This window comes from Parus major, chromosome 1A, assembly GCF_001522545.3.
Source record: "Parus major isolate Abel chromosome 1A, Parus_major1.1, whole genome shotgun sequence".
Classification (NCBI taxonomy): Eukaryota; Metazoa; Chordata; class Aves; order Passeriformes; family Paridae; genus Parus; species Parus major.
The window spans coordinates 62,072,230-62,089,801 of NC_031773.1; the positions used below are offsets into that span (position 1 = coordinate 62,072,230).

The 17,572-nt window shown below is 39.2% G+C and overlaps 1 protein-coding gene across 1 annotated transcript in view; it reads right to left on the bottom strand.

The window, feature by feature from the left end:
- Window positions 1–17,572, bottom strand: part of ST8SIA1 (ST8 alpha-N-acetyl-neuraminide alpha-2,8-sialyltransferase 1) — a 136,834-nt gene that overhangs the window by 68,777 nt on the left and 50,485 nt on the right. The window contains exons 3-4 of the mRNA XM_015627953.3: window positions 6,074–6,183; window positions 2,081–2,173 (exon numbers count right to left, since the gene is read on the bottom strand). Of these exons, the coding sequence (XP_015483439.1) occupies window positions 2,081–2,173; window positions 6,074–6,183 (203 nt within the window). The remainder of the gene's footprint in view (window positions 1–2,080; window positions 2,174–6,073; window positions 6,184–17,572) is intronic.

The following is a 17,572-nucleotide window of genomic DNA, read 5'->3' on the forward strand; positions in this document are numbered from 1 at the left end:
TAGCTAACTCACAGCTTAGAAAAAGATCCATCAGTCACAAATCTGAATGTCTTTGAATTTCATGAAAGTGTGGATGTATATGCAACCTTAATTCCTGAAAAAGTTTCTTTCCATAGCAATGATGACAGAGTTGTAGTCATTTTTTCTATTTTAACTTTCAAGAGATAATATTTTTACCCACTCTAACTTAACACACAGGAGATAAAATAATTACTTTGGACAGCACACTGGAAACATCAGTCAATTATTTAAAAAATTTAAAAATTAAAACATTTCTTCCTCACCAGAGGAAGCAAAGCCCCAAAGGAGGTTTCCAATTTTCAGTGCTATGAATTTGTTCTGTGTGTCATTCTCAGTTCCTGGTTGTGTATCTCCTCCTAATCAATACAAATGCATGTACATTTCACAATACTCTCTCTTCCACGGTCTTGCAACAGTTACTGTCCACTCCCTCTGAAAACTGACATTAACCACAATCTTCTTTCCTTCCTCTTTCTTTTCCCATTTCCCACCCCCTTCCACTCCTCCTTGTGATATCCACCCGTCACAAAGTAGCACCTTGCTCTCTCCATCTGCTTCTTCAACCACCTCCTCATTCCATCCTTCCCCTCTTGCTTAAAAACTCCACAGTTTTTCCAGTGTGGCTCCACAGTCTCCTCAAAGCATCACTAAAATTCTTTCCCTATTCTGTTCAAAACTAGTAACTACAGTCAGCTTTCTACTCCAGACCTTGGTGGAGGGGAGACTGCAAAACAAATACGCCTGACTTAAATAAATCCTCCATCTTGAAAACTATAAAACCCTCTGTAAGGTTGTGTTTCACACTGCTCCTCTTCATTTCATCCCAAATGCCATGGAACATATCTTTCCTTGATGAGATGTTCCAGCCATTTCATTCCACTTCATAAATCAATTAGCCATCTACATACCAAAGGATTTTCAGATTCCCTGTCTTTAGATACACTGCCCTGCGTAACTCCCTGATTTTGTCTGGCACCTGGTGCCATCCCCTGCCTATTCTGATTGGTTTGTTTTGATCTCATCCCACAAGCATTTCTGTGTCTTCTCCTACTCAAGCACTCTGATTGCAATTGGCTCTTGAAGCTCATTATCGCTCCATTTCCCTCTTGCTCGCCCTCTCTGTTCTGCTTTGCAAAGACTGTCATCTCGTCTGCACACAAAACTAGAGAACCTTTCAATTCCTGAAAGAGAGAAAAAATATTTCATTTAAATACCATCAAGCATCCATTTCCAAGCCAGTGACTTTGTTTTTAAAAAAACTGGCATTCTACTATGTATTTAATTTCCCTGCTTTGCTTCCTTTCACAATCCTTCACCTCCCAGTACTCACATTATACATTTCTTTATGCCTAATAATTTCTTGCTCATCCCCTTGGTTCATATTTTTTTTCTTGTGTTTATCAGTGAGCATGGCAGGGTACTCTCAGATCTTGTTATGCCTGAGAACAACCTACCTCATTCCAGATGATAAACAATGAACATGGCAATTAAAATTCAGGAAGACAAAATCAGAAAGCACTGACCTTTTTTTCCCCCTGCTCCCTCTTCCCCACTCTCATCAGTGACTGTCATTTCAAAAATTTCAACCAACTGTAATAAATAACACAACTTTGTCCCAGTTTCCTAAGAAAACAAAGCTTGTATGATCACACCCTGCCAAGCAGTTCCATCCTAGCCCCTTTTACACTCTGTAAGTATCAAACAAATAATGCAAAGGCAATGAGGACTCAGAGGTTATCTCTGCTGAAACAAAGAGAAACCCAAATCAGCATCTTCCTTAACTGTGGGAGACAGCAGCCAGCTGGCCTGACCAGCACAGTAGTTTGGGGTACCCATCAATATGTACCTCCCTTAGCTTCCCTGCTTATGGTGCAAGGATCACAGGTTTAGCCTTTAATTATTTCACCTAACACCAAACCATTGCTTACTTCACATTTTCCAGATCCCCTTCCAGAATCAGATTAAGAATGCAACTCTGATGCACTAATTTCTATAACACAAATGAAGCATTTTTCTTTTTGTTTACCCCCAACCAGTAAAGGAAAAATCTGTTCTCTACCTTTTCTGAATTATACTGGGATTTGCAGTCACCAGTTGGGTTTTGGATCCAACATCCTTGCTGTATTCACTGGACAGAGGAGGAAGGTTGCACCTGCACACACAGACAGTCAAGATTTTAAATGACATTCAGGACTGATAAGCTTCAGAAAATGTAAAAATGCTGTATTACTGGACCAGGCTACAATTGTTCCCTACTGTCCCACATCTATAAGCATTTTTGTACCAGATTGTGGAGAAATAGAGAAATAAAACCTTTTGCAGAGATGAGATCTGGGAGGCTGCTAAGCAAAACCAAGGACATACACTTGACATTTCTGACAAGCTGAAAGGCTGTGGAAAAGGCTGTTACTATCTATAGAAGAACTTTTTTTTAAAATCCAAACTCCTTAAAAGTTCTGGTTTTCACTCTGTTTTGTCTTGTTTACCATATCAGGCTCCAGACTGTTAACGTCACTCTGCACTACTACAGGCATTATAACTGGCATTTTTAATATCACACTGTAGGGTATCATTATTTTATAAAATTCACTGAGAAAACACAGAGAAAAAAAATTGCATGGCTTTTTAAATATGTGTGTCTTATTTCTGCTCACAATCTTGTTCTGGTGGGCAGGGTGATAATGGAATAAAGCCAAAGCAATTGAGCAAATTTACTTTGGGAAGCAGAGAGTCAAGACTCAAAAAAAAACAGAAGTCAAGGGAAACATCCACACAGTGAATAGTCCTGAAAGTTCCCTTGTAAAGACCAAGGAGGAGGAAGCTGCAGCAGATAAAGATGAAGATACATTCAAACAGTATCCAAGCCTAAGCACTGCCCCAAAAAGTAGTCAGGAGAAATCCACTCAACACATAAAATTTACACTAAAAACTGGTTTCCAAACATTTTTCATTTCAAATTTCTCCTTTAAAACAAAGACATGAACAGTATTTGGAATGCTTAAAAGGCAAAAATGAAACCCTGATTCTCAGAGACAAGCAGAAATTGGATTTTTTTTTTTTCAGAGAAAGGCTTTTAGATGTTTATGTTGTTGGGGGTTGGGGCTCTCCGCAGTTTTTGTTAACTCACAAAAATACCCCAACCAACCAAACAACAGCAAAACAACAAAAAAACCCCAACCAAAACCACAGTTGTGCTATATCAGCCTCTATCTACATATAAATACAAGCTCTCAAAACCTTAAATTCTTGTCATCAAGAAATGCCAAGGAAAAGGACAGCAATGTCCTACCTACATGAAACATAGATGAATTAAATCATACTCATCAAGAAATACAAAATTTCCAGGAACTTTTTGTCCTTTTCATGACTATATTTGTTAAGATGTGTACAATGTATTGAGATTTCAGTCAAGAAACAGCTTCTCACAATTCTGCAGTAGAGTTCACTCTACCACAAATTAAAAGAAGGTAGACAATTTCAAAAGAAAACAAAAAAAAATAATCAAAATAAGAGGTTTCAAAAACTGCAATCATTGGGGGAAGGGGGAAAAGGAAGGGCAAGGCAAGGGCAAGGAAGAGCTAGGCTAGAAGCATAGGGAAATTTTAATTCTTGGACATAACAAATTATAACATCTTAACAAGAAAGAGTTCCTTAAAATAAAGTAAAATAAAATAAAAGTCAAACAAATACTTGTGAAGTATGATTTACAGCTGATTTGCCTTAGGGTAGAGACGTGGCATAAATACCTCTGGCAGATCACAGTTTAATATAAAAGGCACACTTTAAAAAAAAACATTTTTGGTTAATGTTAATTTAAAAGCATTATGAAGGACTAAGACCTCATCCTAGTTTTTATCATCTTAGCATCTAAATAATGGCAATTCTTTCATAAGCCAGTTACAGATGCATTATTTAAACACATCTAATTCCTGTCATCACCTTACTGTGCAGGAAACACTAAGAAATGGCCTGAGTATCTACAGGAAACTGCAGGAAATCTGTTGCTTAGCTTTCCCAATTATTTTCTTGGATAGGTCAGTAGAGTGCTGAGTGTTCTGCAGGTGAGGAACACACTGAAGCACAAAACTCATACTAAAAAAACTTCATTTTTAATTCTCTTACTGGTAATCTCATACTGAGAAGTAAGTACATGAAAAATATGAGTTTAAAACATGACTTAGGACTAGTACCCAACACTCCTCTCTTAAAATAAACATTAGCACATAGGGAAGGGGGAAATATTATTTTTTTTCTTAGAAATAAGGATTACAAACTTGAAAATCAGAAGAGCCCATTATAACCACAATACCTAAACATGCAGACCATATGCACCTTTCTCATTGCATATACAGCTTGCTGTGCCTCAGGGCTGAAAACTGCTGCTCTTATCATCTCTGTGTTGGAACAACTGTGTTTGCAGAAGATGCTCAGCAGCCAAATGAGTTTAAACTCATTAAATAACCTTAGCAATTACAACATATGACTGCAACCATCTTCTCTCACATGACAAAGCTTATGGAAATATACATAAGGGAAATCAAAACTCATGTGAAGGGAATTAATAAACAAGGGTAAAACCTGGCAGGACATTTCACACTGCAGAAATACTTTGAAGATACTACACAAATTTATTTTCAAAAAAATGAAAAGTGTTATGGAAGTCACCATTGTGCTCTTTCTCTCTCAGCTCTCAGATTATAGAAATGAGATTTAGAAAAGATCAACTAAATTTTCCATAAATATGATTTCATATCACTAATACAACAGAGCCTGCAGACAATGACAGGGATTTTTGCAGGATTCTCCCTATCACTTACTTCTAAATCAAAACGAGCTCTGTACATATAATGGTTGCTTTAGCCTCCCTGTAGAGAAATGAGTTTTTATGATCAAGCTAAAATAACTGCTGTTTTTTGTTTTGTTTTTTTTTAAATTCTGTTGTTTTTGTAACTGATTGCTCCTACAGCATCTTAATTTATAGAAAATATAACCACTGCACATACACTGCAGTTTTGGAACACCTAAGGAGTTTTGCAGTAATGGCAATCAGAGCGCTGCTCTCTCCCCCTGTGCTTTACATCTTCTCTTCTGTAAATGCTCTAAGTATGTACTTCCCTTTGCCTTTAATTTGTTCTATTTCTTTGTGTTAACAGGCATTTAATAAATGAAGGCATTTTTGGTCTTTGAGGTGCAAACCAGAAATTACAGTAATGATTTAGAGCAAATTTGTATGGTTTTATAGTAAGCCATCAGTATCTAATTGTTAGATTTGTAGTGGGAGTTCATTATGTATCCATCAGAAACCAAAAGAAACGCCAATTCTCATCTTTTTTGGAGCATTCCTCCAGTTTCTCCTGCACAATGTTTCTCTTGTTCATGTTTATCAGGGAGGAACTAATTTCTGTCTTTCTTCCTTAAAGATTGCAGACCTAGAAAGTGCCAGATTTAATCACAAAAGCAGTAGCTGGTTCAACATCCCTCCTGACAGGTTCTTATAAATTAAGGAAGGCTGGAGGGAAAGGAAATGTGAAGAATCACAAAAACCTCACATCAAGGGAAGAGGTTTGGCTTTTCCTCACAGAGTCAGCCACAGTTAACTTTTTAGGGAAGAAAAACAAAGGAAGATTTTAGCTTGTACCAACTCAAGTCTTGCCCCATAAATCAGCCCTACTCATTCCGAGTTCCACAGGTTGCATAGATGGTATTTAGTTTCAGAGGAGAAAGCATAGAGCAGGCTGAAGCACCCTGGCTATCAGTGCATAAGTGATGAGAAAAGCAGCTCCTCAGTACCTCCCTGAGACACTGCACAAGTCCTCACAACTTTACTGACCAGTAGATTGTCCCCACAACCCATATCCCTTTGCAGAACCAAGCCAGAGCTCCTTTTTTGCCTCTCCTCCTACTTTGACCCAAATTGCTTGTGTAAAGCATCCTGCAAAGGCAGGGCAACAAGGCAAATTATCATTGATTAATCCTAACTGAACAGCTTTGGAAAGTCTGAGGCTTAGCAGGTGGAAGGAGGGACAATGTGTCATTAAGTTTTTTGTCTTACCGCATGACAAAATCTGCTTCATCTATTTGTTTGCCACAGCCACTCTTTTTCAGGATCCCACCGTTTCCCACCACAGAACATTTCTTCAGAGGCAGCTGGAAGGGAGTAGCCTAGCAACACAAAACAAGACCAGTTTTAACAGGGGAGAACACACATCTTTGTAGCAGCCACTCCTGGAGAACCCAAGGAGATGTTAGGGCTCAAAGTGACAGAAAGAAAAAGAGTTAGGAGTGAAGAAAATAAAAAGTACAGAAATTAGCTTGTAAGTACATGTAGAACCACTCTTATCCCCGCTCCCCAAACCAGGATGCAACAAACGTGATACAGAAGATGATTTTCTGCAAAACCAAAACTGCCTGAAGTCCTGACACAGACACTGACCAAAGTCAGGCAGTTCACAAGCCTTCCAGGCAAGCTGCAAGCACACAGAGGAAACAAGACAACCAGGAAAACAGGAAAAAATCCATGAGAGTGATTTTCCTGAGCTGATATACAAAAGACATCTCTAGGGAAGAAAGGAAGGAACCGGGAATGTTGTGATGACAGAAGTGAACTGGCAATCTGGAGTCAGCCTGGCTCTCTCCATGTTTGTGTTGCTGGGAGAGGTCAAGCCAGAGCCTTAGGCAAAGATATTTGGAGCTTGACAGCAGCTCCTTAAACAGCCAGTTGCCCAGACACATTACAAACCAGTATTAGCATAAATTAAAATTAGAATGGGACCATTTTAGATGAGGAGCTCTTGTAGCTGCTTAACAGGGCATGAAAATGCACAGTTAAATGGTCATGGGATCCCATGCACCAACACAGTAATACATTAGATCTGTACAGCCCTCATTCCAAAGGATCTCTAAACTATGGATAGGGTATGTTCCTGTTAGCCCCAAGCCTTTTGTGAGCTTGGAGCAGTCATGTAAGCAACACACAGCACTTCAGAGCAGCCCAGCATACAAAAAAAAAGGTGATGAAGAGACATGTGAATTTAAAGCAGTGTGATTTAGTTACAGAAGTTATAGCTACTGATTATTGATTTTTCTACAATACAAGAGTTAATATTCTCTTCAAGCAAAAATATTATGCAGGGATTGTTTATTTATCAAACCTGTCAAAGCCTGACTTTGGAGCAGAGACAGGAGTTACTGCACAGGCCTCAAAGAATACAGATGCCAGGGAGAGAGGATACAGCATCACAGAGCAATTCTCTCTGGGTGGCCTCACTTGCATGTACAGATCAACATCTGACATTGCATCATATATTCATCAGGCAGTGCAGTACAGGGGACAGCCCAGGAAACAGACCCAGTATTACAGCACAAACTGCATTTTTTAGAACTTATTCCTGCAGTCTTATTTCTATTCTTCCTAGATTTACTGGCTTTGTCTACCTTTCTCTGCAAACTAGACTCTGTTCAGCTTGTATAAAATCACAAGCTGCTTTTTAATGAGAAAACTAACCCCTGATTAAGATATGCTTAAGCAAAAAAGTAAATTTTAGTGTCCTGAGACCCAGCCATGGTTAGGAATGTAGTGATAGCACAGCAGAGCAATACTGAATATGCAGCTGCATTCTTGTCCTACATTTGCCTTCTTAAGAACGCTTTTAAACTTACAGTTATTGAACCAGAAGCACATATTGAGATTCAATATCATCTCATCTCTGAGGTGACCCTGATCAAATGAGAACTCACATTCTCTGTAAAGGGGTGGGAAGCAGGGGAAATATAGATTAGATACGTTCTATAAATAACAGCACCTTTCTTAAAGATACATCAAAGCTCCTTTCAAGACAGCTGGTTTTACAAAACATTGTGCCAAACCACCAAAACAGCAGACATTAACTCCTGCTTCTAAGAGTAGTGGGCCCTGTCACATAAATTCTGTGCCTTTAGACCCCCCCAAACAGACATTTAGCAGTTACAAAATGCTTCAAAATTCTGTGAGTTGCAAATAGCCTTTAATATTGCTTGAGATGGCTTGCTGTCTTTCAAGGGAGGCTTATTTCCTGTTCTGCTCAGAGATGATAATATCAGTTCTTGCTATATGTACTTTCATTTCCAAAAGCTGATGAAGTATTGAAACTCTTGTTCTTCTGTTATCCTGAATGCAGGCTTGCTGCCTGGTGTGTACAGAAAATTCCCACACCAAGGTGAGGTAGATCTATTTTTTATTTTAGTTTGTGCAAAGTAGGGAGCATGGTGGGAACCCACAATTTGTGTAAATATACACAATTTCTACATTTTAACAAACAACAGTATCAACACACATTCGTTCCAAATGAACACTCATTTTTCATTAATCAAACCCTTATTTGCTACCTATATCTGTTGCTTATCATTCTAATTCTTCTTCCCCCCATTTACTTCTTAGTCCTGTTGACTTCACTCCTGGTGGCTCCTGTCCATACAGCCTATTAATTTCAGAACAGCACACCCTTTCCCTTAAAACAAAGGTTAAGCCAAGCCTATAAATTTTCACAAGCTTCACAATTAAATTACTTAATCACACCTGCCAAGCTATAGCTACTGATTAACAACAAAGTAATTCCCAAGCTGGGATCACATTAAGGAAAAGACATCATTCCAGTGCCATTACCAGCGTGTAGGGGATTGCAAAGTCCAAAAGATTAACTGTCTCTGTTGCTTGGTGGCATTTCAGGTGCTTTGAGCTTAATGAAGAGCAATTACTTAGGATGACCTGGGAGAAACCTGCATTTATTATCTTGCACATGACTTTTTTTCAGACATTCAAATCACAGATCTGTGTTATTGCTGAGATTGCAGGGACATTCTAGGAACTCTTTGTCCAAACAAACACAAAACTGTCTGGCTGCACAAAACTTATACAAGTCCTAGATTCAAGTGTTGAATCTAGGACTTTTTTTCCTCTCTCTATAAAACCTTCTAATGCTTTCCTTTTTTACCTTCCACATCACAACACTTCTCCAGGCAAATTATCAGTTCATAATTGACAGTGTGTAAATTCTCACATTAAAGGGACCCAGATGCCATTTATGCTAAATGGTCACTAAAAGCTCAGCTGTTTTTCTCCTTAGAATTCTAAGCTAGCCTAACAAATGCTGGCTTTAGGCATCATAGTTGTAACAAAAGCATTTCCACTAATATTAGCTTTCTGAAACTCTGTTATTTTCATTGTCAACACATGTTGTTTTCTTCATTCATAAATTTTTTATGAATGGCCAGTCTTGTGGGTGGACTGGATAAAACCTGCCTCCATTTATTTAGTCTGATAGAGGAAATGTACCAGAAAACCACCAACTTATCCTCATTATTAAGCAATAATTACCATAGAATTTACAAATACTTTTAAATAGTAGCAATTTGCATATTGGAAATTAGAAGGATGAATTCCCTTGTAAACATAAGTCAAGTGATTTATTAAATGAATTGCTTAAGGCATTTTTTTAAAAAGGTATCTCCCAACAAAACCAAAGACAGGAAGGTCCATTGTCTCATTTTTCCTTTTTTAAACAATGAAACTCTACTGACAATCAGTTCTAGTTAATATTCATGTAAACAAAAGAAGAATCTGCACATCCCCCTGCAAATTCAATGACAAAGAAGCACACAGAGCAATAGATAAAAGACTCCCAACTGAATATGGGACTAATTTAACAATGCATCATTCAAGCAATTCACTGATTAGTTTCATCACTCATCTAAGCAGAAGTAAATCACTCTCATCAGTTAAAAGAACATTACACATACTAACAAAAATAATTTTAGATAATGTTACTCAAAATCATTTTGATTTCATTGTTAGGTTGTTAATGCACTAATTTTTTGCCCACTCACTGCCAAAGACTTTAATCAGAAATGAAATTCTTACTGGAAAAACAGGAAAAATTACAGTATTCAGCCTCTGATTTAATGCTGACGATACAAAAATCATTAAAAACATAGCAAACATAAATTAGAATAATTTATCTTTTAAATAAGTATTTTGAATTTGAAAGAGATGCTGTGATTTTGCTGTTCCTTTTGAGAAGGCAGCATCCTGATGAGAAGGGTGAAGTTCTACTGAATTTCCTAAGGAGCCAACAAAACCCTGAGAGTTCATGGTGGTTTTTCACACTGCCAGATGCTGCAGGGTAGCACAAGTTCCTTCTTCATTGTTTACAAATCATGTTCGGTCTGATGCGCCCCTTTGTTCCGCCTACAGAGCTGTCAGGATGTGACAGCTTAACGATAAAAACTCATCAATGTCAGGGAAGGCGTATTCCCAATAGGGAACTATGTGTGGGGGCTGTGGTTCTTTCAATTTTATTCACTCCTCTCCAGCCACTCACCAATTATATCCTAACCAGGTGCAGGAGCCCAGCAGAGCAAGAAGTGACCCAGTGACAGCAAGGAAACAGACACAGAATTAGAGGATGGTTTGGGTTGGGAGATCATCTTGTTCCAACACCTCTGGGCAGGGACACCTTCCACTAGACCAGGTTGTTCACAGCCCCATCCAAACATACCTGGCCTTGAACACTTCCAGGGATGGGGCACCCACAACTTCTCTGGGCAACCTGTTCCACTGCCTCACCACCCTCACAGAAATAAATCTCTGATTCCACATATCTAGTCTAAACCTGCTCTCTCTCACTGGGACAGGTGGAAATCTGAATAAAATATGATTATTACAAGAAGAAACGGTGGCAGTGACTGTGAAATTAAATAAGGAAGAGATCCTACACTGGATCTCCAGCTACCTTCTTCAGTTTATTTTGGCACTGCCAGCTAGTACATGTTGTAACCTGAAGCTCACTGAACAAAAAGAGAAGTTGTCTAGGTGAGACAAGCTCCTCTGTAGGTCCACATGTCTCAGTCATGACAGGGTTTATTTAGCCCTGAAGCGGAATTCAACATTTGAGCTTATGCAAACTTTGTGCTCTTCAAAATTATGTACTTTAGGCAGTATTGTTGTTCATGAGGTTAGAACCTCAGGAACTACTTACACAGGGACACAGGGCTACAAAAGACCACTTGGAAGACTGAATACATTGCTGTGCTGCTGTAGGAAAAGCTCTGCTATCCAAAAAGATCCATGATCTGTAGAGCAGCCACACACTAAAAAGAGAACACTTTGCAGCATTATTCACATAAACTGTGGAGCAGCAGTGACTAAGCTGGCAGTCACTTTTAGTTCCAGCTGTACTTTAAGTAGGAACTTCAAAATAGTGTGATCTTTACGGCTTTCTACCCAGCATGATGTCACTGCAAGGGAGCACTTGCTCAGAATTAAAAGAACATTTCAAATTGCTGATGCAGTGTTTAATTCAATAGTCAGCCTCCATACAGCCAGGATAGCACAGTGTGGGGATTATGGAAAAAATAAGGGAAAAAAAGCACATTTGTATATTGGATCAGACTGTATATCATAGACAGTATTTTAAACAATGAATGCTCTGACAATGTCAAGGGTATTCTCCCTGACAAGACAGAATAAATAGGTGAGAAATTCCAAAGATCGGCAAGGTTTCTGGATCCAAACTTTACGACCTGCAATGCATTAGGAGCCCAAATTTTGGATTAGAAGTTATAAAAATAAAATATCATTTGGTGATATTGTGGGGGTGGGGGAGGGTGTCTCTTATTCCAGGAAATGCTTCCATTTCCACAATTGTGAAGCCTCATGATGAACTTACGTTGCCTTCTGAAGAGCTGCATTTAAATGTTCTGTGGAGTAATCCAGTCCCATTAAATGGCAGAAAATGGAAAAATAGTGTACAAATTCCTTGAGGAACAGCATGATCAGAATCCATAAACAACTGCCTCTGTTGGCTTCCCTTACCACCTTCTCATAGTCTTGAGTGACTCCTTTGATTTCTTTTTAAATCCTGTGTGATCAGGCTAAACCTTGAGTCATAGGACAAAGCACTAAACTCTTCCAACATCCACAGGAACACTCAGCAAATCCTCCCTCTTCCCTGATCTCCTGACAACACCAGATGCCATGAGGCCTGGGGGACTCCATCATCCTCCGTATGGGACTGTCAGACCTGCTCTGCTTCACCAGCACCTTTGGAGGCAGGTACACAACAGCCTCCCTCTTACATTTCAGCCAACTCAGGTTAAATGTGGGCACTGTCCAGTATTTACAGAACCTGCCAGATCACAGGCACTAGGTGGCAGAAAGACACATAGGAACAGCAGGTATTCCAGCACTTATTTCGCTGCTTCTTAGTCTGCTCTAAGTCTGAGCAGAATAGAAAAAGCTGTGTATCAACCTGTAAACACCAAGGTTCTTTAATAAAATGGTCTAAGCTTAAGCCAAAAAAAGCATACCTTTTCAAGTTTTGATTGTGCATTTCATGGAAACAAGGATGAACACAAATCATAATTTCAGGGGGGGAAACTACTTTTTTAATGCCATGCAGTATAAATTTCAAGGATGTTTATCTCCTGCCTTGCACTGCACAATATCCTGGCTAAGGAAGTTACTCCCTGTAGGCACACACTAGCTCTCATGCACAAAAGCCTTCATTAAAGTAAATGTTACATTCCAGGTAGAGAAATGAAGACAAATACAAACAATATGACTGTCAAGTGACAAAGTCCTCCAACTCTGTACCTTTGTCCCTCAGTGATTTTGAGATGCAGAGTCTAAGTAGCAAGCAGAAACCAAAGAGAACAGGGAGAACTGCAGGGCATCTGCTTACCTATGTCTGGTGTAGGAATAAGTAAAGAATGTTGAATTGTTGTCTTGTAGCAGGGTGGGCCAACACATAGCCAGCAAGGAAGATATCTGGAAATCTTGCAAGACCAACTACTGCTCAGTAAGGGGTACTGTTTGCTTTTCCCAGTTTGACAAAGGGTTTATCAACAATTTTATGCTCTTCAAAATCTTATTAGCAAGACAGAGTATATGCAATAAATAAGGCTAGTTTCAGCTCATAAAAAATAAAAAGAGCTTCCAACCCTACTTGTAGAAAGGACAGTAACACTTATAGAAAGGAATGGATCTCTAAATTCCTGATCCCATTGATATGAATAAGCAGCTACAGCAAAACTAATTAATCAACTTTATATAGTCATCAAAATATGGATTTAGTTATCATGAGAGGTACCAAAGTAGTAACACACTTCCATTTTGACAGTATGTCAGACAATGAACCTCTACAAGGAGAAGATCCTCTCATCAACACGTGATCCATGTCTTTCTGTTACCTCAGAATAGTTCAGATGAATCTCTGACATCTTTTGAGATTCACTGTTTAAAAAGACATCAAAGACAAGTAGCAAGGATTGAGCTGTCCAGGAAATTTGCAATTAGAGTTTGAATGGAGTTTAAATACCAAGACTGGTTTTTCAGCAGCATGGAAAGTCTGCTTATGTTAGTATTTGTACACTTCCATTTTTTCCTCCTCTATTAATGAGAAAAATTAAGCCTCTTAAGAAAGTTTCATTTACCTTGTAGATAAGGAAGCAAAACATAACTTGTAAGACAAATTTCAGACTTTGAAAATTCCGAATTTTGCAACACATATGGAGATTATTTACCATTATATCAATCTGCATCTTACACCTTTAGTCTATCCTTCACACAGAAAACTACATGGCACATGATATGGCCCATGTAACTAAAAAGACCCGAAAAGCTGTCATGTAAGACTTGAAAAGCAAATAACAGCACACAAAGAAAACAACACAAAGAATTTTAAGGACTGCACATTAAACAATGACACAGCTGTACATTTAGAACATTTTCTTCAGGGCAGTTTCTGCAAAGTAGAAACTGCCCTGCAGTTTCACTTTCTGCAAAGTAGAGCCAAGGTTAAAAGCCCTTGCTTGAAAGACAGAAAGCAGGTCAGCAGCATCAAAGGATTTACATATAATGAGTGACTACCAATGTGTTTAAAAAGTCATGCTTGCCAAATAAGGAAGCAATTAGAGGGAAGTGCAATGCCATGTAATGTCATGTCTAAAGGTTATGAAAACAGAAGTTCAGAAGGCTAAGGAGGTAAAGGAGAATAATGACTGTAATTACAGAACCAATGAAGTTCCCATTACCTTTTTATTTTTTCTGGTAATGAAAACAAAACTTCTTGAGATGTATTTTCACATAGAGGCATGGTAATAATTAATGAATAACTGATCATGATAGATTTTTATAAACAACAGTCACTTCTACATCAATAATAAAACACTTAGCAACATAAGATTAAAATGGGGAAAAGTGCCATTTCATTATATAAGGGTACAGCTTCCCTAAAAAGTAGTAAGAAAATGTAATTTGTTGCAAGCTTACATGAAACTTTGTCCAGAGAAGTGCAGCAGAGTTGGGGAAGGGTCTGGAGCACAAGTCCTGTGAGGAAAAGTGGAGGGAGCTGGGGGTGTTTAGCCTGGAGAAAAGGAGGCTCAGGGGAGACTTTATCACTCTCTACCAGTACCTGAAAACAAGACCCAGGTGGGGGCCAGGTTCTGCTCCCAGGAAATAAACAAAAGGACAAGAGGAAGCGACCTCAAGCTGTGCCTGGGAAGGTTCAGGCTGGACATGAAAATTAATTTCTTCACTGAAGTGTTTGTCAGGCACTAGAATGGGCTGCCCAGGCAGGTGGTGGAATCACCATCCTTAGAAGTGTTCAAGAAACACCAGAATGTGGCACTCACTACTCTGGTCTAGTTGTCATGGTGGAAATCATTCAAAGATTGGAATCAATGCTCCAGTAGGTCTTTTCCAACCTAAATGATTCTGTGAGTCTGTGAAAGTAATTTTGGGGCTCACTCCTCTACTGAGAGTACAGCCAAACAGGGAGGCTAGGCCTCAGAGACCCAGCCCAACCTAAGACCAAGATAGCAAAATTATGCATTAGAATCTCAAAACTAATTTCACACAAAGGCCTTTCCTTACTGACTCAGTGCTTCCCTTGCTTTTAACATCAGAGGATTCACATAATCCAGACCACCTCCTGCTCCAGCCAGGGCCACCTGTTGTTTCTTAACATGTCAGGACCCTAGACAGCTCTGAGGCTAAAACAAATGATGTGCCACCCTCTGTTCGAGGTTGCAATTTGGAGAAGACAATGAAAAGTTTCAATGAACTACAACTTTCTTCTGCCAGCTGATGAAACAACCATGGAAATAAAGTTTCAGAAAGAATTTCTCACAGAATGGTGGTTAAGCATTGGAATGGACTGCCCAGGGAGGTGGTAGAATCACCATCCCCGGAGGCGTTCAAGAACTGACTGGACTAATTAGCACTCAGTGCTATGCTTTAATTGACAAGGTGGTGATTGGTCCAAGATTGGATTTGATGCCCTTCAAAGTTTTTTTCCAATCTTAATGATTCTACCGTTCTATGAAATCACAGTAGCTGGAGTAGTAGGACATCATATTATTTTACTATTTTTAAGATATTGTCAGACCTAGCAAGTAGGTTTTGAGCTTCCTATCACGCTAAAACAAATTTTATTTTTCACTTAAAGCAATTCCCAAACATAATGCAAATCCAGGGCAAACATGAATGCCCAGAGCAGAAGAAAGCTCTTAACACAATGGGAATGCACTGGATTGAATACTCCCTGAGTAATAAGCACTACGCAGCAAGCTGCTTGAGTCTAGAGCCTTTTCCTCCACTTTGTTTTTGGGGCCTACTTCAGCCCCAGTTTAATGGCTAGGCTGAGGAGGGACAGTTTCCTATCAGCAAATATTTCAGCTTTGTGACCTGGAAGAGGACAGGGTAAAAGAGCAAACAACTTGGAACGTACCAGCAGGGAATATCTGAGTCCCCAGTAGAGATGAGAGGTTATTAATTAGGCTCATGCTGAACCCACTCTCAGTACTTGCTAACATATAACAATAACTCTCAAACATAATGACTGAAGTTTGCATGCAGCATTTCGAAAGACATATCCCTGGGCCAGACTCATTTCTCTGGCTGAGAAAATTACTCCATTCTGCCTCTTATACCCACTCACTCTGCTGCTTTAGTTTTCATCCTTTCACCGAGATATGTCATAAAAGAATTGTTACAATCTTTCACCTTTTGAAAACTGATTTATCTGATTTTGATACTCCCCAAAACTAAGCTCCTAAATTTTCCTTTATCTTTTTATATTCACATGATGAATCTTATGGAAGATAGCACAAGCTGGTTGTTGGCTTTTGGTAAGAGATATATAAAATCATAGAATAGCCTGGGCTGGAAGAGACCTTAAAGATCATCTTGTTTTAACACCTTTCACTAGACCAGGTTGCTCAGAGCCCCAACCAACCTGGCTTTCAACACTTTCAGGGATGGGGCATTCACAGTGTCTCTGGGCAACCTATGTCAGTGCCTTTTCACCCTCAAGAGTGAAGACTTTCTTCCTACTATCCTAAGTAAACCTACTCTCTGTTAGTTTCCCTCCTGCCCTGTCACTACATATAACTGTGCCCTCTGGTTTCATCTTCCCACAGTATCTCTAATATTTTTTTAGAGCTCTCTAAGTCAATTAAGGAGAGATATTCAAGTGTTGTTGCCCTCCAGGCATGTCTAGATAGTCTTTAAAAGGCTGACAAAAATGACTGCAAAATGACTTTTTGAATGTTGAACAATACAGTTGTGGGGGACAGTGAACCAGACAACAATACACCTGTCCTTCCTTGGAGGGAAGAAACTATTTAGGATACAGTTTGCCACCCTCTTTAAGAGAGAAGCTTTAGCTTGCCACCTTCACAGGCAAGGTGAAGCAAAAAGCCACCTGTCCAGCATCCTTTTCAGTGCACATTAAATCTGTGTTTCTTATTGATTGTTCCCTTTAACACTCCCTGACCTGCAGGAGATAAAAGGTCAGATTTCTGTAAACCCAGTAGCATTCATACAGAGATTTCTTGGGGCAGAACGCTGAATGAAAGCCTCCAAAGAGGTCAGCTACGAAGCTCTGTCTTTCTTTGTTCTGTGTTGCTGAGAACTGAATTTCACTCAACCTTTTTGAAGGCTAAAGCTGAATTCACTATAGCAGGTGAGAGGTGCAGGGTCTCAGCACTCCACCACCACCCCAGCTGGCTACATACAGTCTGTCTCAATTGTGTCCAGCCAAAAAAAGTCACACTTGGAGAAAATGCTTTTTCCCCTAAGCATATAATCTTTTATAATATGTCCTGCAATTAGAAAGGCAGATTAGATTATTTTCTCTTTTTTGTATTACTAGAAAAGATTCTACACAAGTGGACCACCTAGACCTTCCATTTTTGTCTTGGCCTTCTGACAATGCCATTCATGACACCTAGAAACAGCAGATATTAGACCATCCCACTGCTAACAACAAAGTTAGCGACAATATCATGCCCTTTTTTTTCCCACTAAATCAGATTTTTTGTGACTCTAGAATATGCAGAGAACCAGTAGATTAAACAGATTCCTTTTAACAGCACTCCTATGGTAGTCTCAGATTTTCATACCTTTCAACATAGATCTGTACTCTTTTCACAAAAAACAAACGTGACTCTGTCTTGGACTGCCAGAGCCTACATATCCTCTTTTTCATTCAGCTTCTCCTTTCTGTCAGCAAAG